Below are 23,036 nucleotides of genomic sequence, written 5' to 3'. Positions count from 1 at the left end.
GATCTTTGTTTTCTGAATGTTGAGCTTTAAGCCAACATTTTCACTCTCCTCTTTCACTTTCATCAAGAGGCTTTTTAGTTCCTCTTCACTTTCTGCCATAAGGGTGGTGTCATCTGCATATCTAAGGTTATTGATGTTTCTCCCACAATCTTGATTCCAGCTTGTGCTTCTTCCAGCCCGGCGTTTCTCATGATGTACTCTGCATAGAAGTTAAATAAGCAGGGTGACAATATACAGCCTTGGCGTACTCCTTTTCTTATTTGGAACCAGTCTGTTGTTCCATGTCCAGTTGTAACTGTTGCTTCCTGACCTGCATATAGGTTTCTCGAGAGGCAGGTCAAGTGGTCTGGTATTCTTAGAAGCAATTTGGAATTTTTCCACATATCCATAAGGTGAAACTTAGAATCTATGCAAATTATCTTGTTCTAGTCCACTTTATTTCTCTGGTATTATTGTTCTCCTTTCACTGTGCTATGCTGTGTTTAATCTCTCAGTCATGTCCAACTCTTTGCAACCCCATGGACCAGCCTGCCAGGATCCTCACTCCATGGGGATTCTCCAGGCAAAAATACAAGTGGGTTGCCATGCCCTCCTCCAGGAGATCTTCCCAATCCAGGTATCGAACCCAGGTCTCTTGCATTGCATTTACTGTCTGAGACACCAGGGAAGCCCTAGTAAGGTAATATTTATGATTTAACATCATCCAGCAAATTTTACAGGCATTAATGCTCTGTGCCATCATACTCAGTTTGTTCCAGGCTTACTTAATAAAAGGTCAAGTGGATAAAGAATGAACAACAGGTAAGGGAGATAAATGAAATAAATTAAACATGTCCCCATGCTGACAAATCTTGTTACAGTTATTTTAATATACGTATTATCTCTAAAATACTTTGCAGTAGGTTAAGAGTGCTGCAGTTTACAATTTGCACATCATCATCATGCCTGAGGAGGTGTCAGAGTCCCTATTTTGATCAGCTTTACCCAAATGATGAAGAGGTCATCTCTTCACCGATCAAGTTATTCTTGAACTACTCTGAGCTTAGAAGTGGTCTCCTCTACTCCTTCCATTCTGAACCATGATTTAAAGGGCACTCGTTAGCCTCTGAGACAACCAAGTATGGAAAATAATGGTGTTTATTAAATCAAACAGTCTTTGAAAGCCATATGGTTTATGCTTAACTTTGATGGATGTAAGTAAATAACAAAGAATTCCATTTCAGGATGATTATGTCTGTGGTGATATTTATTTGATAGCTTCACTTTAAAATGGTTATTTATTTTATTGAAGAATGGATTATTTTAAATAAAATGCAAGTTCCCAACTCATAGGATCCTAGTATACACATGTAAGATGAGATAAACTTGGTTTTGAATGATACTTGATGATGTATGTATTTCTCATTCATTCATGCATGTATCCATTCAACAAATATTTCTGAAATATCTATACACCAATTAATTTTCTGGTGCTGGTAATATAGCAATGAGCTATATCAAACTAATCCCTGCCTTCATGGAGCATACATATTAAATGCAGTTTTGAATAGAAAGTTGGTAACACCATCAGTTCTTTAAGTGAAAACTGAAACCTATCTATAAAACTACATCAACTAAAATGAGAATGTCTGCAATGTGGTGAAATGAGTGAAGAACTTTAAAGACAGTTTTTGGATCTTTACTAAAGTATAATGAAACACATATGTAGTGGTAATGGGACAGTGAGTGTAGTTTATGTGATTCATAAAGATACACACTATCGAACAAAGTATATTTAAAAAAAATTCTATTATCTTCCTGAATTTTCTCTTCCTGTTTCTACATCAGTAAATTTGCTGCTTTGCTGCAAACACTATGATGAACTAGGGGGCCTATAGTTTGTTCTTCCTTCTTTCCCTGTATTCTGGATGGTTTGTCCATAGTACCGAAGATGGAATGACTTTTCCCTCATGAGGCAATCAAAAGGGACTTTGAACTTATTCCAGAATGTGACTGTGAGAACCACCAGTCAGTAAATTTGCTGCTTTGCTGCAAACACTATGATGAACTAGGGGACCTATAGTTTGCTCTTCCTGCATTCCCTGTATTCTGGATGGTTTGTCCACAGTACCGAAGATGGAATGACTTTTCCCTCATGAGGGAATCAAAAGGGACTTTGAACTTATTCCAGAATGTGACTGTGAGAACCACCAGTCAAGTAGAGGATTTACATGAAAGTAAATAAATCTCTATTTAAAACTACTTTTAAACAATTTTGGCCTTGTACACACACTTTGTGTTCTGTAGTGTGTATGTGTGCTCAGTCGCTCAGTCCTGTCTGACTCTTTTTGACCCTATGGACTGTAGCCCACCAGGCTCCTCTGTCCATGGAATTTTCCAGGCAATAATACTAGATATAGGTTGCCATTTCCTACTCCAGGGGATCGTCCCAACCCAGGGATTGAACCCGTGTCTTTTGCATCTTCTGCATTGGCAAGAGGATTCTTTATCACTAGTGCCACTTGAGAAGTCAAGGCAAGATACTGGAGTGGGTTGCCATTTCCTTCTCCAGGGGATCTTCCAGACCCAGGATCAAACTCAGGTCTCCTGCCTTTTGGGCAGATTCTTCATCATCTGAGCCAGCAGGGAAGGCCCAAAATGAAAGTTGCTCAGTCGCTCAGTTGTCTCTGACTCTTTGTGAACCCCTGGACTATAGCCCACCAGATCTTCTGTCCATGGAGTCATTGAGGGTAGCCATTTCCTTCTCTAGGGGGATCTTCACAACCCAAATCTCCTGTGTTGGAGACAAGATTATTTACCATCCAAGCCACCAGAGTCCGGAAAGTTTATGGAGCTGGACAGAGGGAGGGGACATGTATAAACCTATGACTGATTCTTATTGATGTTTGACAGAAAAACAACAAAATTCTGTAAAACAATTAGCCTCAATTAAAATATATATATTTTAAAAAAGAATAGAAGATAAAACTGAAATTATATGTTTTCTGAATTTGAACACCACAAAGCCTATGATTAAAAGAATAAAAGTACGTATATTATCGAAGTCAATATAACCTATGGGTTTATAAGACACTAGACAGTTACCAGACTTTGCTCTTACAGATAGTTGTTTCTATTTTAATTTTATTGAAAGATATGTCACTTTTAATAGATAAGTTTTGCTGATACAATATAATACATAATAAAAAATAAAAGTTTCCTCTGTATTTGATTTTTTACCACCACTCACTTACTCCGTACATATTTATTGGACCATCCTCTGTCCAGGTGCTGTTAGAGCTAGGATTCAGCAACGAATGAGAATAACAATATCACTGCCCTCATAAAAATTATACTCTACTTGAGAGGATTGAAAAAAGCAAATAGGAATAAGGAAGAATTCATATAGAAATAAGATATGAATATCAGATGGTAGAAGTACAAGAAATAGAAGAAAAATTGTGAAGATCAGAGGATATGGCAAGATAAGGGGGGCTAAGGGAGAGAGCAAACAGGAAAGGTCTCAGTGAGAAATCCAGAAGAGGGAGTGAGTTCTGGAGTCAGAGCAAGAAGCACCTCTGAATAAGAGGATGCAGATAGAAAATCCTTAGGCAGGAGTGTGTCAGAAGTGCCTGGGGCAGCCAGCCTAGAGAAGGAAATTGCAACCCACTCCAGTATTCTTGCCTGGAGAATTCCATGGAAAGAAGAACTTGTTGGGCTACAGTCCATGGGGTTGGACACAACCGAGCAGCTAACACTATGTAGGAGTGTGTCAGAAGCGCCTGGGGCAACCAGCCTGGGTGGAGCTCCTGAAAAAGTAGCAAGCGGTAGTGACGTCAAAGAAGATGCAGAGAGCCAGGCCGTACTGATGCTTGTGTGTTTTTCCACATTTGGGTTACTCTGCAGTGAGACACAGAGGTGCAGAGGAATGACATGGTCTCACTTCCGTTTTTAAATGATGAGCCTCTTCCCATCCCCTTTTTACACTAGCGTGGAGACCTGCAAATAGTTCTAAACTTTGTTCTTGCTGTCTGTTGCTCAAAATGGTATCTCTGATTTGATTACATTTTCTGAGGAGTGGAAAAGATAGTTAAACATGACAAATTACAGTGCATTATTTTGACTGAATACTGCTGGAAATTAAAACAGAAATACTATGCATCCATATGTATATGTATATAACATATAGGGCTTCCCTGGTAGCTCAGCAGTGAATAATCTGCCTGCCATTGCACAAGACAGAGGAGACCAGAGTCTGCTGCTTGAGTCGGGAAGATCCCTTTGAGAAGGAAATGGCGACCCACTGCAGTATTCTTGTTTGGGAAATACCATGGTCAGAGGGGCCTGATGGGCTGTAGTCCATGGGGTCACAAAGAATTAGACACAACTTAGAGACTAAAACAACAACAACAATATAACATATATATTATTATTTCTTTTTGTTAGCTGCTCAGTCATGTTTGACTCTTTGTGATCCCATGGACTATATGTAGCCCACCAGGCTCCTCTCTCCAGAGAATTCTCAGGCAAGAATACAGGAGTGGGTTGCCATTTACTTATCCAGGGTATCGTCCCAACCCAGGAATCAAATCTGAGTCCTCCTACATTGCATGAAGATTATCTACCATCTGAGACACAAGGGAAGCCAAACATATATCTATCTATCTATCTTTCTATCTATCTAAATTTTAATCTCAGTTCAGTTCAGTTCAGTCACTCAGTCATGTCTGACTCTTTGTGACCCCATGAATCACAGCACGCCAGGCCTCCCTGTCCATCACCATCTCCCGGAGTTCACTCAGACTCACGTCCATCGAGTCCGTGGTCGTCCTGGGTCGTCCCCTTCTCCTCCTGCCCCCAATTTCTCCCAGCATCAGAGCCTTTTCTGATGAGTCAACTCTTCGCTTGAGGTGTCCAAAGTACTGGAGTTTCAGCTTTAGCATCATTCCTTCCAAAGAAATCCCAGGCTTGATCTCCTTCAGAATGGGCTGGTTGGATCTCCTTGCAGTCCAAGGGACTCTCAAGAGTCTTCTCCAACACCACAGTTCAAACGCATCAATTCTTGGGTGCTCAGCCTTCTTCACAGTCTAACTCTCACATCCATACATGACCACTGGAAAAACCATAGCCTTGGCTAGACGGACCTTAGTCGGCAAAGTAATGTCTCTGCTTTTGAATATGCTATCTAGGTTGGTCATAACTTTTCTTCCAAGGAGTAAGCATCTTTTAATTCCATGGCTGCAGTCACCATCTGCAGTGATTTTGGAGCCCCCAAAAATAAAGTCTGGCACTGTTTCTACTGTTTCCCCATCTATTTGCTATGAAGTGATGGTACTAGATGCCATGATCTTTGTTTTCTGAATGTTGAGCTTTAAGCCAACTTTTTCACTCTCCTCTTTCACTTTCTTCAAGAGGCTTTTTAGCTCCTCTTCACTTTCTGCCATAAGGGTGGTGTCATCTGCATATCTGAGGTTATTGATATTTCTCCCAGCAGTCTTGATTCCAGCTTGTGCTTCTTCCAGTCCAGCATTTCTCATGATGTACTCTGCATAGAAGTTAATTAAGCAGGGTGACGATATACAGCCTTGATGTACTCCTTTTCCTATTTGGAACCAGTCTGTTGTTCCATGTCCAGTTCTAACTGTTGCTTCCTGGCCTGCATACAGATTTTTCAAGAGGCAGGTCAGGTGGTCTGATATTCCCATCTCTTTCAGAATTCTCCATAGTTTATTGTGATCCACACAGTCAAAGGCTTTGGCATAGTCAATAAAGCAGAAAGAGATGTTTTTCTGGAATTCTCTTGCTTTTTCCATGATCCAGCAGATGTTGGCAATTTGATCTCTGGTTCCTCTGCCTTTTAGAAAACCAGCTTGAACATCAGGGAGTTCATGGTTCACGTATTACTGAAGTCTGGCTTTGAGAATTTTGAGCATTACTTTACTAGCATGTGAGATGAGTGCAATTGTGTGGTAGTTGGAGCATTCTTTGACATTGCCTTTCTTTGGAATTGGAATGAAAACTGACCTTTTCCAGTCCTGTGCCACTGCTGAGTTTTCCAAACTTACTGGCATATTGAGTGCAGCACTTTCACAGCATCATCTTTCAGGATTTGAAACAGCTCAACTGGAATTCCATCACCTCCACTAGCTTTGTTCGTAGTGATACTTTCTAAGGCCCACTTGACTTCACATTCCAGGATGTCTGGCTCTAGATTAGTGATCACATCATCATGATTATCTGGGTTGTTAAGATCCTTTTTGTACAGTTCTTCCGTGTATTCTTGCCACCTCTTCTTAATATCTTCTGCTTCTGTTAGGTCCAGACCATTTCTGTCCTATATTGAGCCCATCTTTGCATGAAATGTTCCCTTGGTATCTCTAATTTTCTTGAAGAGATCTCTAGTCTTTCCCATTCTGTTGTTTTCCTCTATTTCTTTGCATTGATCGCTGAAGAAGGCTTTCTTATCTCTTCTTGCTATTCTTTGGAACTCTGCATTCAGATGCTTATGTTTTTCACATAAGGCTATACACTACCACAGGGCTATCACATAGTGGTTATACATCACTCACTTTAGCTGACATCTTTTCCATCTTATTACATCTACATTATAAATATATAAAATATGTATTATTTCTCTGTCTCTACACTTACATACACTCATGATGTGTGTGTGTGTGTGTGTATGTATATATATGCCTCCCAGGTGGCACTAGTGGTAAAGAACCTGCGTGCCCATGATAATTTCTTGCTTTGTCTTCTATAAAATCTGAAACCTACAAAAATAAAGGTTATCTACATCAAGAAGATTATGTTAGCACCTCTTTATGGTGTCAAACCCAGAGTCTATGCAAATCTCATCTGATTGATAAAAAATGGATGCCGAGTCAAATATTCAAATATGTGGGAGTTCAAAATACTCAGAAAGTAGTATTTTTTTTTCTATTTTTATCAGATAAATAGTCATTTAATAGACACTGGCAAATAATGATGAGCATCATAGGCAATTATGATTTCTAATGAAGTATTTGAGAAAAATGAATATGAAAGGAAATGCTTCTTTTATTTGCTGTTGCTTTATATATACACGTATTTAAGCATAGTTTTAAGAAAGACCTCCACTATATTTAATATATGAAATTTCAATGATTATAGGACTCATATGACTTAAAAAATAAGAAATTATGAACGTCTTAATGTTATAAAAATATGGTAATAGGGATAACCATGTATGTGTTAGTGTTATGGAATATGTTATCGAGTCCATGAATTTTAGAAACAGAACAGACATAAGATCATTAAAAACATCTTTATTCTATAAAAAGAAGATATTTTATGTATCTAAAGTTTATAGAGAAAATGTGGACTAAGATTCTGTGTGAATATAATTTTATTAGAGAAATTTCTCTCTAGTTGATTTATATTTTTAAAACACTTCTAAATCTATAAAAACTTGTATATAAACAATAACTGTTTCCAGGTAAAATGCAAAGTTAAGTGTTTGGTATATTATATTACGTTCAAGTGTGCCAATATACATGATAGACAGGTGTAATTTTAAGGCTCTGTTAATCATGCTACTCTCCATTTTTCAGCCCCCTCTCCAGTCACCAATGTGAAAAAGGGGAAGATTGCTAAGAACAGCATCTCCTTGTCTTGGCAAGAGCCAGATCGTCCCAATGGAATCATCCTGGAGTATGAAATCAAATATTTTGAAAAGGTGGGACTAACAGAATAAAAAATGTCCTTTCTTCCTTTTTCATTTTAATTTTAGCAACTGTAGTTATCCAATTTGTAGAGAAGCATTTTACAATTTTAGGTGTAAATCCATGACAGTTGATTTGCAGTCATGATTATGAAGTCCAGACATTTATAGGGAGTGCTTTATGTGTGTTCTGTTGCTGCCAAATAGTTCACGCTGCCGGAATACTGCAATGTAATCTACTATCAGCTTCACTAGGCTTCACAGCATTGAAAGATAAAGTCACAGAACATTTTCAAAGTGTCCCAAATGATGAAGCTGTTAACCTTCAGTAGTGACTGCAGTGTACTATAGGGAAAAACACATTCTCATGGCCAGTAACTCTGCATAATACCTATTCTATTTGGAAGTATCAGCAGGTAGCGTGTGTATTAATATACCTTATAATTTTAGAAAACCTATGACAAAAGTCTAACACTGTAGCATAAAATTTATTTTAAAATTTGAGGGCATAAAATCGGAAGTATATGCTTCACATTCCTTATAGTTTCTTGATTTCCTTCTTCTTCCCTGAGTTGTTCTTTTGCCATAATAGTTGTTGAAATCTAAAAGCAATAATCATTCCTCTTTCTCTTTTCTGAATCCATGACCAAGTAAACTATTGATAAAGGAATAAACAGGTAGAAACTAAAGATGCACTTATAATTTCTAAAGCTGAGTTGGTGTATTTGGCTTAGATATATTATGTTAGATTAGATTTTCTAACCTCCACCGCCATTTTACAGTAAATTCCCTACATATGAACCTTTAAATTGCAATCATTCGAAGATGTGAATGTGCCCTTGTACGTCAGCTGTTATACTGTACTACTGTACTTTTCAAAGTAATAGTACTGTAAGATTAAAATGTTTTATTTTTGTGTTTGTTTTTTATGTATTATTTGTATGAAAGGTATTATAATCTCATTATGGTACAATACCATGTAGTTGATTTGTGTTAGGTACCTAGGCTAAATTTGTGTGTTAGTCACTCAGTCACGTCTGACTTTGCAACTCCGTGGACTGTAGCCTGCCAGGCTCCTCTATCCTTGGAATTCTCTGGGCAAGAATACTGGAGTGGGTGGCTATTTCCCTCTCCATGGGATCTTCCCTACTCAGGGATCAAACCCAGGTCTCCTGCATTGCAGCAGATTTTTTACTGTGTGAGCCAATGGGGAAACCCTAGGCTAAATTTATTTGACTTAAAAACAAATAAACAACTTACAAACGGGCTGTCAAAATGGAACTTATTTGTATGTAGGAGATGTACTGTATTGTGATTTTTGTACAGACTAGATCTGAATGACATGCACTATTTAGAACAGCTTGAGTTCTAATAGAACAAGGATAAAAATAGATGAGTATTCAAACCAGACTCTAAGAGGTGGGTTGGAGACCCTGCCACATAATTATATGTCCTATGGAAGCAGGAGTAGAAAAGATTGCTGACATAATGCTGAGAAGCAGATCCCAAAAGGGAAGGAAAGCCACACTTATCCAACTGTTTCTCATAAACTCCCAGAGACATCGCTCCTCTCTTAGGGAAGAATGAAGAGGGTGGAAGTTTAAAAACTCACTTTGCAATACCTAAGAAATTGTCCAAGCTAGGATGCTAGAATTAAGAAGGAGAATAAGTGTTTTCCTTGTACTAATGCAAAAGTATCACGAGAAATACTGATCTCCTGTTAATGAAAGTTAAAGTTGGAATTCCACATATATGATAGATAAACATTATAAGTAAATGCATTGAAATACATTGAAGTAGTTCATAGCATTTTTTGCTTCTTTCATCATGGATTCATTTTTTTGGATTATCTTTTGTTTCTGTGTAAAGATACAACAGAGAATGAAACATAGAGTTTATGTGGGGTAAGTGGGGCTATCTACATATTTTTTTCTAGGTTTTGGATGTCTCTACAATGTTCATATATTGATTTTATAAATAGTTAAATAACTCAATTATTATTTTGGAAATCATTGTCTAAGAATGACTTATTGATAGCATTAAATGTAGCTAAGTAGATTATTAGGGACCATAAATGAAGATATTGATAAGATATTTCAGAAAAAAATATTATCAAATAACATTATTCACCAAGAATGTTCTAAGAAAATACTTTGATACAAAGCAATATTGTAAATAAAGTGTATAGTGTTTACTGAAAAAAATAGAGTAAATCAAGTAAAATGTTACAACATTACTATACATATACTTCAGTGATTCCTGTTTCTCTGGGAGTCATGGTTCAAACTGAATTGCTGATGCTAGAAGTCTACAAACACATGCTGTATTCAAAAATAATTTGTTACATTTAGTTTTACATTTCCTTTTTCAAGTTTTTATAAACTTTATTACTGCATACTAATTCAAAGCTAGGCAAATACATGAATTTATGAATTCTTTTGTAAACATTTTAAGTTTCCAGATTTTTATTGTAATTAAAGTTGATTTTTAAAATAAATTTGGAGAAGGAAATGGCAACCCGCTCCGGTATTCTTGCCTGGAGAATCCCATCGACAGAGGAGCCTGGTGGGCTACAGTCCACGGGGTCGCAAAGAGTCAGGCACGACTGAGCAACTTCACTTCACTTTCACTTTAAAATAAGTTGAGATTCATACTGACACTTTAGAATAGCTATACACCAAAAAAACCTACATAATTGAATAGGGGTTTCCCTGATAGCTCAGCTGGTAAAGAATCTGCCTGCAATGCAGGAGACCCTGGTTTGTTTCCTGGATCAGGAAGATCCTCTGGAGAAGGGATAGGCTACCCACTCCAATATTCTTGGGCTTCCCTGGTAGCTCCGTTGGTAAAGAATCTGCCCACAATACAGGAGACCTGGGTTTGATCCCTGGGTTGGGAAAATCCCCTAGGGGAGGGAATGGCTACCCATTCCAGTATTCTGGCCTGGAGAATTCCATGGATTGTTATAGTCTATGGGGTTGCATATAGTCTATATACCTGAATATACATATCACAGATGTAATAAAGTTTTTCAGCAGGAACAGTAAACGTTTGACTATTATTTATTTTCCTGCCTGGTTTTTCTTTACCTGAAACAACTATTCATAGCTGAACCTATGAGTTTAGTGGGTTTTGTTTGTTTATCTTTTTTTTGTCTTTAAGGAAATTATCCCCATTTTTTCCCATTATGGGCGACCTTTGATTGTTTTAACACTTGCTTCTCAGCATATGCATGAGTCTCATATACATGATATTCCTTCAGTTCAGTTCAGTTCAGTTCAGTCACTCAGTCATGTCCGACTCTTTGCGACCCCATGAATTTCAGCATGCCAGGCCTCCCTGTCCATCACCAGCTCCCGGAGTTCACCCAAACTCATGTCCATCGAGTCGGTGATGCCATCCAGCCATCTCATCCTCTGTCGTACCCTTCTCCTCCTGTCCCTAATCCCTCCCAGCATCAGAGTCTTTTCCAATTATGCAACTTTTTGTATGAGGTGGCCAAAGTATTGGAGTTTCAACTTTAGCATCAGTCTTTCCAAAGAACACCCAGGACTGATATCCTTTAGAATGGACTTGTTGGATCTCCTTGCAGTCCAAGGGACTCTCAAGAGTCTTCTCCAAAACCACAGTTCAAAAGCATCAATTCTTAGACACTCAGCTTTCTTCACAGTCCAACTCTCACATCCATATATGACCACTGGAAAAACCATAGCCTTCACTAGACGTAACTTTGTCGGCAAAGTAATGTCTCTGCTTTTGAATATGCTATCTAGGTTGGTAATAACTTTCCTTCCAAGGAGTAAGCATCTTTTAATTTCATGGCTGCAGTCACCATCTGCAGTGATTTTGGAGCCCCCCAAAATAAAGTCTGACTCTGTTTCCACTGTTTCATCATCTATTTCCCATGAAGTGATGGGACCAGATGCCATGATCTTAGTTTTCTGAATGTTGAGATTTAAGAGCAAGGATTTATCTTTTTTTTGTTTGTTTGTTTCATTTAAGCTGCTGCTTTCGTTAAAACAAAGAATTATTCAACAGGTGGTAGGGCATAGCCCTTGTCTGTTAATATTTATTCTAATTAATCATATCCATGTTGTGGAAATATTTTTGTTATAGGCCATTTTATGTAATATTTGTTTCAGTAAGATTTGACTTTATGCTTAGTGTTTTATATTTAATGCTGTGTTAATACATTCTATTATCTGCACAACTCAAAGTAAGAAAAAATTATTTTGGAGAAAAAGATTTCTATTCACATATTCAATAAATGAATAAAAGTCACCTACCTACATGCTTTAAAAGCAGCAAAAACCCTTATATATTATTTTGGGGAAGTTATCATTATCTTTTGGTCAGTTTTTACGGAGAAGATATTAATTCCCAAACTGTTGCCAAGTAAAATTTTTGAGCATATCAATAAAATACACAAAAAGTTTTGTTTTTTTAACACTTTCAAAAGGGAAAAAAAAAAAAAGGATAATGAGCTTTGATACCATGTATTGAGGTGGGGGTCCTGATAGGTTGCCAGGGCTTATTTTGAATCTTCAGAATGATACCACCATTTTATTGGATGGCTTTTGGCCAGACACAGGTGGCAGAGCTTTCCAGGGCTCACACACTTGCCAGCTGGCATTTCTGCCTATGATTGCCCTGCTCTAATAGAGGTCATTGGGCCTTTCTGTTCCTGCATGGTGATGGGCCCATTGCCACCTCTTAATTAAAGACAGAGGCAAAGGGAAGCTGCCCTTTGGCAGGGTGTTTGCCAGCTGGCTCCTTCTGCAAAGGCTGTCCCCTTGCTGCCTATGAACAATGTTTGCTAAGCAGCTGGGGAACATAGCTCATTTGCTCAGCTGGGACATAAAGGCAGCAAAAGCCACTGCCCCGACCAAGGACTTGACACTTGGTCGCGGGTATTGAAGATGTGTACATAGTTTGTAATATGGTGGAAATTCTGAGTATGATTTAAAGAAGTGGAACAGAAGCAAATTTTAGAAGATACTTAAATGGTTTAAAATGTATATTTCTGGGTTTTGATCCCTTAGTATAAGCTTCACTAAGTCCCTTTGATAACCTACTCAACCAACTCAGAGAGACAGTGTACAGTTAGATCTGTGATGAGAAACCACTGAGATATGCATAATCTTAATAGATAATCAGATGGAATGTTGTATAATTGTGTTCAAGTGACTGCAGATTATACTTTATTTCAAGAAATAGCATTCCAGTTTCCTTGAGTGTTTTTTTTCTTTTTTGATGAAATTATCAATTTCTATTTTTTTTTAATACCCAGAAGTTACAATCATATAAGATTTTTTTTTTCTTTTGAGTAGAAGAATTTGCCATCATGTTATAGGGGCAAATAAAAGCTATAATTCTCAGAAGGTTGTGCTAGGTGTTGTGTATATTATCTCTATCTCTGTGTCCTCACAAAGCTCTTAATAAATAATTTCATCCTATTCTTAAGAAGAAAAAAACTTAGGTTGCATTGCATACTCACATTTACACACATACTTTAGTTAATAATGGCTAGAATTCTAACCCTGATGTTCCTATGCTTTTTTTCATTGGAAAGAACGTCTTACTTTAATACAAATGTTTGTACTTCATGTAAAAATCCTAATTATATCAAATATAAGAGAATCTTTAGTTTTGTCTAGATTTTTTTCACCAACTCAAATTCCCTTCAAACAAATTACAAATAATAGTGAATATATATTTCTTACTGAATATTTCTGATTCAATCACAGCCAAGTTGTAAGGTATATTATTGAGAAAGTCTTGCCCACTCAGTCACAAACTTGAGTATACCCAGAACATCAGAAACTGCAATAGTTTATAGAAGCTATTTACCCCTTTTTAAAGGAACACATTAAGAAATTGTCTACTTTTTTACTGCTCTACCTCTAGCGCATAGAAGAGGTACTAGAGTAGACAAGAAGAGATTTTAAATATTTGTGAGGGAAAATGGCTAACATTACTAGGTAAAGTTTATAGAATTTAATTATCTACTTTAAATTCTTAGCAAAATTGTAAAAAAAAAAATTCCTAGACACTTTAAAGACTAGGCATTTAAATTGATATGTTCATTAAAAAATAAAGATTGTTTATGTAGAGTAAATCAGAAAAACCCATTTGGATTAGAATTTAAACCATATTTACCTGTAAAGAAATTTAGATATACTTAACCCTAAGAAAATTTTATATGTTTTAATGTATTAAATGAAGAATGGTGAACTACTTTAAGAGAAACATGTTTATACATTGTATGTTTTATTTTTGGTAGCATAGAACTTGGTTAGAAGTTGACTTTGATGTGTCAAATTGGAAAAAACAATATTATTACAATAAAACTTGTCTTACATGCTTTAACACGCATTATCTGTTTCATCCTTACATCTCTGTTGAGGATATCCAAGTACCAGTTTCGACCCCAATTTTTTTTTCCTGTCAAAAGACCAAATTTATTTATTTTAATTGGACATTAATTGCTTTACAATATTGTATTGGTTTTGCCATACATCAACATGAATCTGCCACAGGTATACACGTGTTCCCCGTCCTGAACCCCCCTCCCTCGTCCCTCCCTGTACCATCCCTCTGGGTCATCTCAGTGCACCAGCCCCAAGCATCCAGTATCATGCCTCGAACCTGGACTGGCGATTCATTTCATATATATTATACATGTTTCAATGCCATTCTCCCAAATCATCCCACCCTCTCCCTCTCCCACAGAGTCCAAAAGACTGTTCTATACATCTGTGTCTCTTTTGCTGTCTCGCATACAGGGTTATTACCATCGACCCCAATTTTACAGATAAGGAAATTAAGTATAAAAATAAAAATGGGTTTTTTGTACTTTAACACCTGATTTCAGTGTCCATATTAAAGATACAGCAAACTTCAAGGGACAATGAGTGTGGTTTGCATTTGTTTTGTGTGTTCATAGATAACATCAAATAATAACCATATTAATATCATCATCCAAATGATAAGTTTGGAGTAGGGAATTCCCAAATTCCCTATTGAATTTGGCATATTCTTCTCAAGAGTACTTGAGAAGTAAATATTTATATATATTCATGTTTTCAATTGTTTTCTCATTTAGAAAAAATAAATCCTTTACATGTTGGTCCCCTTAGATCATTTTTAAAAAATACATTTTTCTGCTTGTAAAGACAAAATTCACTGAAATATTTAGGAAACAATGATCTATAGTAATTAACCAGTTATTGTAACTAAAGATAAATTTTTAAAAAGGAATAAAAATGTTCTAACTATAACCTATCTTTAATCCATCCTATAATATCAATCATAAATGTAATACATTTCCTTAAGGAAAAAACAAGTTTAGCCAAGAATCACACATAAAAATATAAAGGAAGAGAAAGTTCAAAACAGGAACTTTGTTTTAAATCTTTATAGATCTAACATTTTTTATTCAGCATAGTAAACTTCAGAGATAAGGTGTTGGAGAAGACTCTTGAGAGTCCCTTGGACTGCAAGGAGATCCAACCAATCCATTCTGAAGGAAATCAGTCCTAGGTGTTCTTTGGAAGGAATGATGCTAAAGCTGAAACTCCAATACTTTGGCCACCTCATGCGAAGAGTTGACTCATTGGAAGACTCTGATGCTGGAAGGGATTGGGGGCAGGAGGAGAAGGGGACAACAGAGATGAGATGGCTGGATGGCATCACCAACTTGACGGACGTGAGTTTAAGTGAATTCCAGGAGCTGGTGATGGACAGGGAGGCCTGGCATGCTGTGATTCATGGGGTAGCAAAGAGTTGGACACGACTGAGCAACTGAACTGAACTGAACTGATAGATGGTTTGTCTAGAATTTTGTTACTAGTCAAATTGGGAATACTTCCTCTTTGTTTCACTTTCTAGAACTATCTTTCCAGTGATTTTTTCCTTACCTCTTCCATCTCTATTCACTAGTAACCTAGCCCAAACACATAAAAGTTAAAAACTAGAAAGTTATGTAAAAGGAAAAAAAAAAAAAACTTTGCTTATTTGCATTTTTTCTTTAAAATTCAATTTCAACATAGTGAACTGAAATTAAAGTTCTCCAGTGAAGTACTCATTCCTTCTCCCAACACATGAATATAATTAGAAGTCAAATTCACTAAAGATAAAAGATATATGTCTTATCTGACAGTACATCGGGCATTGTCTCCTTTCTCTGTAAACAAGCATCATGTTAGATGCACTCTAATAAGTCATTTATGAGAAAAACAAGCACACAATTAGCAATACTAAAATAGAGTCTGCAAAATAGTGTATCTTTAAAAAAATATTTTTTTTAAGTTTACATATCTATTTCTGCTCATGGCAAGTGGTAGCTGGGTGGAAAACACATCCACCATCTTTGAGTTCTAGAAAATAGCATTTTGTATAACTAGCACTCCTAGGTTATGTGGGATTTTTTTTCTCTAAAAGCATCATATTTACATTAATATCAAATCTGTTAGTTTCTGAATCTTTTTCTCATTTCTGATTGTAAGTTTTGTCATCATTAATAATTCATATGTTGTCTTCTCTTTTATTTTATCTACATGTGTGATCCAAGGACCAAGAGACCAGCTATACAATTATCAAATCTAAAGAGACATCTATAACTGCAGAAGGCTTGAAACCAGCTTCGGTGTATGTCTTCCAAATTCGAGCACGCACGGCAGCAGGCTATGGTGTCTTCAGTCGAAGATTTGAGTTTGAAACCATCCCAGTGTGTAAGTCATTTTAATTACTGTCAACTCATGCCTCTCTAATGGTTACCAGAAAAGAGTCAGTGGATCAATACTCTCCCTGGGCATTCTGTCAGTCTCCTGCTTCTCCTCTGTCTCCCAGGCATGACCCCTTCAGGTAGGAAGCATCTGTCATGCTATTATGGTAGGTGAGAGGGTTAACACACGTTGGTCCCCACTCCTCATTGCATTTGGTCTACAGGGAGATGAAACATCAGGGGATGCTTAAGAACTGTTTAAACCTTGCTTTTAAAGACTCTTTCCACTGCTGCCGTACTTTATTGAATTATTGCCATTTACTTTTTACTTGTTTTATTGAACTACCTTACTAAGCTTCGTCTTTCTATGAAAATTCCACAGGGAATTTTCTTTAGTATTGAGTTTGGCAAGAAAATGGTGCTTTCAGGAACCAGTCTGATTGTTTAAAAAAATCAAAATCAAAATCTCTGGCAGCACCTCTGAGTGGATGGTCTGGAAATATTTCTGTAAAAACCTTTCTTGTGCTTTTTTCCCCCATAAAATAGTAAAAATAGCGGAAAGCTTTTTCTTTAAAGTCAAGTAAAATATTTAGATTTACTTGTACTAGAGCACACATTAAAAGCAGACTTAGCAGAAGGCAATAATTTATTATATTTATAGATGAAAGAAAAGACACTACTAAAGTCTTGTTAGGAAGAAAATAACAGAAGCAGTGTGAAATGTCAAATATGTGTAAATGTATATGTTTGAACATATGTAATACACACATATATATATATATTTAAAGTCAAGTTATGTAAGAATTAGTGATTGTAAAATCAAGAATGTAAGATGCATATTTCCTTCCTCTGAATACCAACGTCATGAGAGCATAGTTATCAGATTTACTTTGAAATGATTTTTTTTTCATTTCATCTGTAATTTAATTCCCTATTGCCATGTAGCATATTTACAGGTTCTTGGTATTAAGACTCAGACACTTTGGAGAGGAGGGAGTACCCGTAATTCTTTCTATCACATCTAGAGAGAAGCTTTTTCTCCAACCACAAGAAAATAAGGAGTAGGAAAAAAAAAAGATTCTATAAGAAACAGAAAGTAGACTCTTTCAAATGTTAAGGGTATTGAAGATGCCATGTAAAGTAGCACCATACACAGAGTGTAAGTTGCAGCCTAGTACAATTCAGCAGTGGAAAAACTAGAAGGAAGGAAGCAACACAACACAAGAAGCCACAGAGGGAAATAATATGGTCACAAAGCATGAAATGAAAGACCTGTTGTCAGAAAGGGAAATGATGATTAGAAGAATCATTAAATTTAAATTTTTGTAAATCTATATATTACAAATCTTAAGAAAATGAAGATATACTTCTGCTTAAAGCATGTTTAACTGAATTATCTAGAAGATAATTTTTATTACTTTAACAGTAACTTTCTAAATATTGCTTCACTTGATTTTATATAGATTAGGGTCCCAAGATGGAAAAAAGATAAATTACTTTATTTCCATTCAAGGACAGTCCCTTGTCTGAAGTTTAACTGACATATTGAAATTTAAACATGTGATACTGTTTAGAAAAGTTTTAAAATATGTTTGACATGAATAGATGTAATTAGAAAATTTCCATAATATTGGCAATTAATTAATTATTTACTCTTGTACCTTGAACACTGATCTGGATTTATGAGGAAACATGTGTTACATACTCTCAGTTCAGTTCAGTTTAGCCACTCAGTCGTGTCCGACTCTTTGCGATCCCCTGAATCACAGACCGCCAGGCCTCACTGTCCATCACCAACTCCCGGAGTTTACCCAAACTCATGTCCATCGAGTCAGTGACTCTGACCACCCTCAAAGGCCTTGTTTCTATTTATGCTTATGTGGTTTACCAACTCTGGGAACAAAGCCGTAGGGTACATTGTGTTTCACAGTATGCTCTAGTGCTCAGACAACTCTAAAAATGAAAACTGTCACTTTAAAAAATTACAAAATTATATTTAGTTTTAAGAGATTGGCATGTTCAGCAATTAGTTTTTCTTTAGACTATTTGTTAAACTCCTCCTCCTTTTTTTTTTGTATAGTAGTTTCCAGGATGCCAATACCCATCAATCTGATCATTGAGACAAACAATATGAGGTCATTTTCCATATAGTTTTACAGAGTCTCACCTGAAATTGTCTTCTTTTAAATTTTGCCTACATAATCTCTAGAGGGAAAGACATGTCACACTAATGTTTTTATTACAAAATCAAATTTTAGTGTTTTTATTACTAGATAATGAAACTCTTTTAGGGATGTATTCTGTACTCCCTCTTAACTTTAGTGTGGAATTTTTTTTTACTTGAGTACGTGTACGTGTATATGCAAGCATTTTAAGAATGATTTTTTCTTTGTATCAAGAATCTGTTATATACCAATCCCCTTTGGCCTTCATGTAGAAAGCTGTATACAATTCAGCAAGAATTTTTTGAGCCTCTATTATATGTTGGCTTTGCTAGACTCTAGAGAAATTAACATGAGTAATACATGAAACTTCTCTCGAGGGGATAAAAGTACACTCTAATTCTGAAAATTAGAATGTTTGTGTCAAGAACCACTTTAGAATAGTGTGAGTGTGTTCAATCACTCATTCATGTCCGACTCTTTGCAACACCATGGACTGTAGCCCACCAGGCTCCTCTGTCCGTGGAATTTTCCAGGCAAGAATACTGGAGCAGGCTGCCATTTACTACTCCGGGGGATCTTCCCAACCCAGGGATCAAACCTGCATCTCTTTGCTCATTGGCAGGCCATTCTTTATAACTAGTGCCACCTGGGAAGCCTGCCATATAATAGTTTTGTTCATTATTTTTAAAATTGTTATCAACTCCCTACACATCAAAAGATATAGTTAAAATAAAACTTCATTTCAACTTCTATAGCATTTGTGTTATATGCCATTCATTTGACAACTATTTGTGTACTATTTTGTGAAAACACTTCAGTTGTTTTGCTGAGGAATTTTTTACTTGATATTGTAATTTAATTCTTCACATACTAATGTATTATTTCAAAAACAGTCTTCAAATACAACATTGCAGGATTTATGGTATCTTCCCTGGTGTCTCAAACAGTTAAGAATCTGCCTGCAGTATAGGAGACCTGGATTCAATTTCTGAATCAGGAAGATCCCCTGGAGAAGGGAATGGCAACTCATTCCAGTATTCTTGCCTGGAGAATTTCATAGACAGAGGAGGCTGGTAGGCTACAGTCCAGGGGTAGCAAAGTGTCAGACACAACTGAGTGACTTCCCCACATCAGTTCAGTTCAGTCGCTCAGTCATGTCTGACTCCTTGTGACCCCATAAATCACAGTATGCCAGGCCTCCCTGTCCATCACCAACTCCAGAGTTCACTCAAAATCAATTCCATCAAGTCGGTGATGCAATCCAGCCATCGCATCCTCTGTTCTCCCCTTCTCCTCCTGCCCCCAATCCCTGCCTGCATCAGAGTCTTTTCCAATAAGTCAGCTCTTCACATGAGGTGGCCAAAGTATTGGAGTTTCAGCTTCAGCATCAGTCCTTCCAGTGAACAACCAGGACTGATCTCCTTTAGGATGGACTGCTTGGATCTCCTTGCAGTTCAAGGGACTCTTAAGAGTCTTCTCCAACACCACAGTTCAAAAGCATCAATACTTCAGTGATCAGATTTCTTCACAGTCCAACTCTCACATCCATACATGACCACTGAGAAAACCATAGCCTTGACTAGATAGACCTTAGTTGGCAAAGTAATGTCTCTGCTTTTCAATATGCTATCTAGGTTGGTCATAACTTTTCTTCCAAGGAGTAAGCGTCTTTTAATTTCATGGCTGCAGTCACCATCTACCGTCATTTTGTAGCCCAAAAAATAAAGTCTGACACTGTTTCCACTGTTTCCCCATCTGTTTCCCATGTAGAGATGGGACCAGATGCCATGATCTTTGTTTTCTGAATGTTGAGCTTTAAGCCAAATTTTTCACTCTCCTCTTTTACTTTCGGCAAGAGGCTTTTTAGTTCCTCACACTTTCTGCCATAAGGGTGGTGTCATCTGCATATCTGAGGTAATTGATATTTCTCCTGGCAATCTTGATTCCAGCTTGTGTTTCTTCCAGTCCAGCGTTTCTCATGATGTACTCTGCATATAAGTTAAATAAGCAGGGTGACAATATACAGCCTTGACGGACTCCTTTTCCTATTCGGAGCCAGTCTGTTGTTCCATGTCCAGTTCTAACTGTTGCTTCCTGACCTGCATATAGGTTTCTCAAGAGGAAGGTCAGGTGGTCTGGTATTCCCATCTTTCTCAGAATTTTCCACAGTTTATTGTGATCCACACAGTCAAAGGCTTTGGCATAGTCAATGAAGCAGAAATAGATGTTTTTCTGGAACTCTCTTGCTTTTTCAATGATCCAGCGGATGTTGGCAATTTAATCTATGGTTCCTCTGCCTTTTCTAAAACCAGCTTGAACATCTGGAAGTTCGTGGTTCGCATATTGCTGAAACCTGGCTTCGATAATTTTGAGCATTACTTTACTAGTGTGTGAGATGAGTGCAATTGTGTGGTAGTTTGAGCATTCTTTGGCATTGCCTTTCTTTGGGATTGGAATGAAAACTGACCTTTCCCATTCCTGTGGCCACTGCTGTTTTCCAAATTTGCTGGCATATTGCAAAGGAGAAAAAGAAAGATATAAGCATCTGAATGCAGAGTTCCAAAGAATAGCAAGGAGAGATAAGAAAACCTTCCTCAGTGATCAATGCAAAGAAATAAAGGAAAACAACAGAATGGGAAAGACCAGAGATCTTTTCAAGAATATTAGAGACACCAAGGGAACATTTCATGCAAAGATGGGCTCAATATAGGACAGAAATGCTATGAACCTAACAGAAGCAGAAGATATTAACAAGAGATGGCAAGAATACACAGAAATGTACAAAAACAAGCTTCATGACCAAGATAATCATTATGGGATGATCACTCACCTAGAGCCAGACATCTTGGAATGTGAAGTCAAGTGGGCCTTAGAAAGCATCACTACGAACAAAGCTAGTGGAGGTGATGGAATTCCAGTTGAGCTATTTCAAATCCTAACTTCCACACATATGTATAGTAAATGTTGGACCTGTTTACAGACACAGTTTAATTTAGTAATATCAGTAATTTTAAGTATAAGAATTTGTTGCCCCCAAGAGAAATTATCTGTTTAGGCTTGTAGGTAGTGGAGAAGCAGCCTGTAAGTAAATGAAATTTTCCCTCTGAAGGGAGATCTTTAGAGGTCAGTGTCTTGGAAGAGACAGGAAGAATTATAACAGTGGAGTTACATAAAGCAACAGAAGGATATGGAGTTATATTTAACCATGGAATTCAGAATTGATTAGGCTTTTTTATGTATAAAGTTTAACATTTCTAAAATGTGGGAGGTGGGAACAGATTAGTCTACAGAAAATAATGAGGAAGACTCATTATGAGCATGACTTTGTAAGGAAGTTAAAGAGAGCTCTTTAACACTTTGCAAAATTATAATATAACTAGGATATTGGAATTAATGAAGTCTTATATTTCCTTGTACTCCTTTGTATGTGAGTGTGCAGACATGTGTGCATTAAGTTATGTACAATCTGGTCACTTGTACGGGTTTGTGTAGCTACCTTCACAGTCAAGTTATCGAATAGTATTAACCTCACAAGGATCTCTCTTGTTGCCCTATTATAACCACAACCACCATCTTCAGGAACAACTCTTGTCCAATAAGTAATCTCTGGCAACCACCAATTTCTCTAAAAAGAATTTATTTATTTACTTGGCTACACCAGGTCTCAGTTGTGACATAGGATTTTCATTGTGTCATGAGAAATCTTTCATTGTAGTGCATGGCTGCTTTAGTTGTGGCACCACAAAGCTTCATTGCCCATCCCAGCATATGGGGTCTTAGTTCCCCAGCCAGAGATCAAACCCACTACCCCTGCATTGCCAGGCAGATTCTTAACCACTGGACCATCAGAGACATCCCAGAGCCATAAATTTCTAAATATACATTTCTAAAATTTTGACGTTTTAAAAATGTTTTGAGAATGGAATCATACAGTACATTCTCTTTGAGTTTGGAATTTTTTCTCATTCAGTCTAATTCCCCGTAGATTCACCCAGGTTGTGCATATAAAGTCTGTTCCTTTTCATTGTTGAGCAGTATTCCATGATATTCATTGGGAGGACTGATGGTGAATCTGAAACTCCAGTAATTTGGTCATCTGATGGGAAGAACTGACTGCTTGGAAAAGACTCTGTTCCTAGGAACGATTGAAGACAGGAAGAGAAGGGGATTACAGAGGATGAGATGATTGGATGATATCACCGACTTCGATGGACATGAATTTTAGCAAGTTCCAGGAGTTGATGATGGGCAGGGAAGCCTGGCATGCTGCAGTCCATGGGCTCGAAAATAGTCAGAACAACTGAGTGACTGAACTGAACTGATTCCATGATAAATATGTACCATAGTTTCTTTAAACATTCACCTATTGAAAGATATCTGGGCTGATACCAGTTTTTGCTATTAAGTTTTGCTACTAACATAAAAATGCTATGAACATTCATGTATATATTTTTGTCTCAACCTA

General features: G+C 37.0%; 1 protein-coding gene across 9 annotated transcripts in view; it reads left to right on the top strand.

Moving 5' to 3' along the window:
• Nucleotides 1-23,036, top strand: part of EPHA5 (EPH receptor A5) — a 408,801-nt gene that overhangs the window by 275,200 nt on the left and 110,565 nt on the right. For all 9 annotated transcript variants that reach the window (XM_069594218.1, XM_069594217.1, XM_069594214.1 and 6 more), the window contains 2 exons: nucleotides 7,572-7,696; nucleotides 16,254-16,413. In XM_069594218.1, coding sequence (XP_069450319.1) covers nucleotides 7,572-7,696; nucleotides 16,254-16,413 — 285 coding nt within the window. The remainder of the gene's footprint in view (nucleotides 1-7,571; nucleotides 7,697-16,253; nucleotides 16,414-23,036) is intronic.

The sequence above is a fragment of the Ovis canadensis genome, chromosome 6, assembly GCF_042477335.2.
Source record: "Ovis canadensis isolate MfBH-ARS-UI-01 breed Bighorn chromosome 6, ARS-UI_OviCan_v2, whole genome shotgun sequence".
Lineage (NCBI taxonomy): Eukaryota > Metazoa > Chordata > Mammalia > Artiodactyla > Bovidae > Ovis > Ovis canadensis.
Note: the sequence above shows the minus strand (reverse complement) of the source record. Positions and strands in the feature narration are given on the sequence as shown.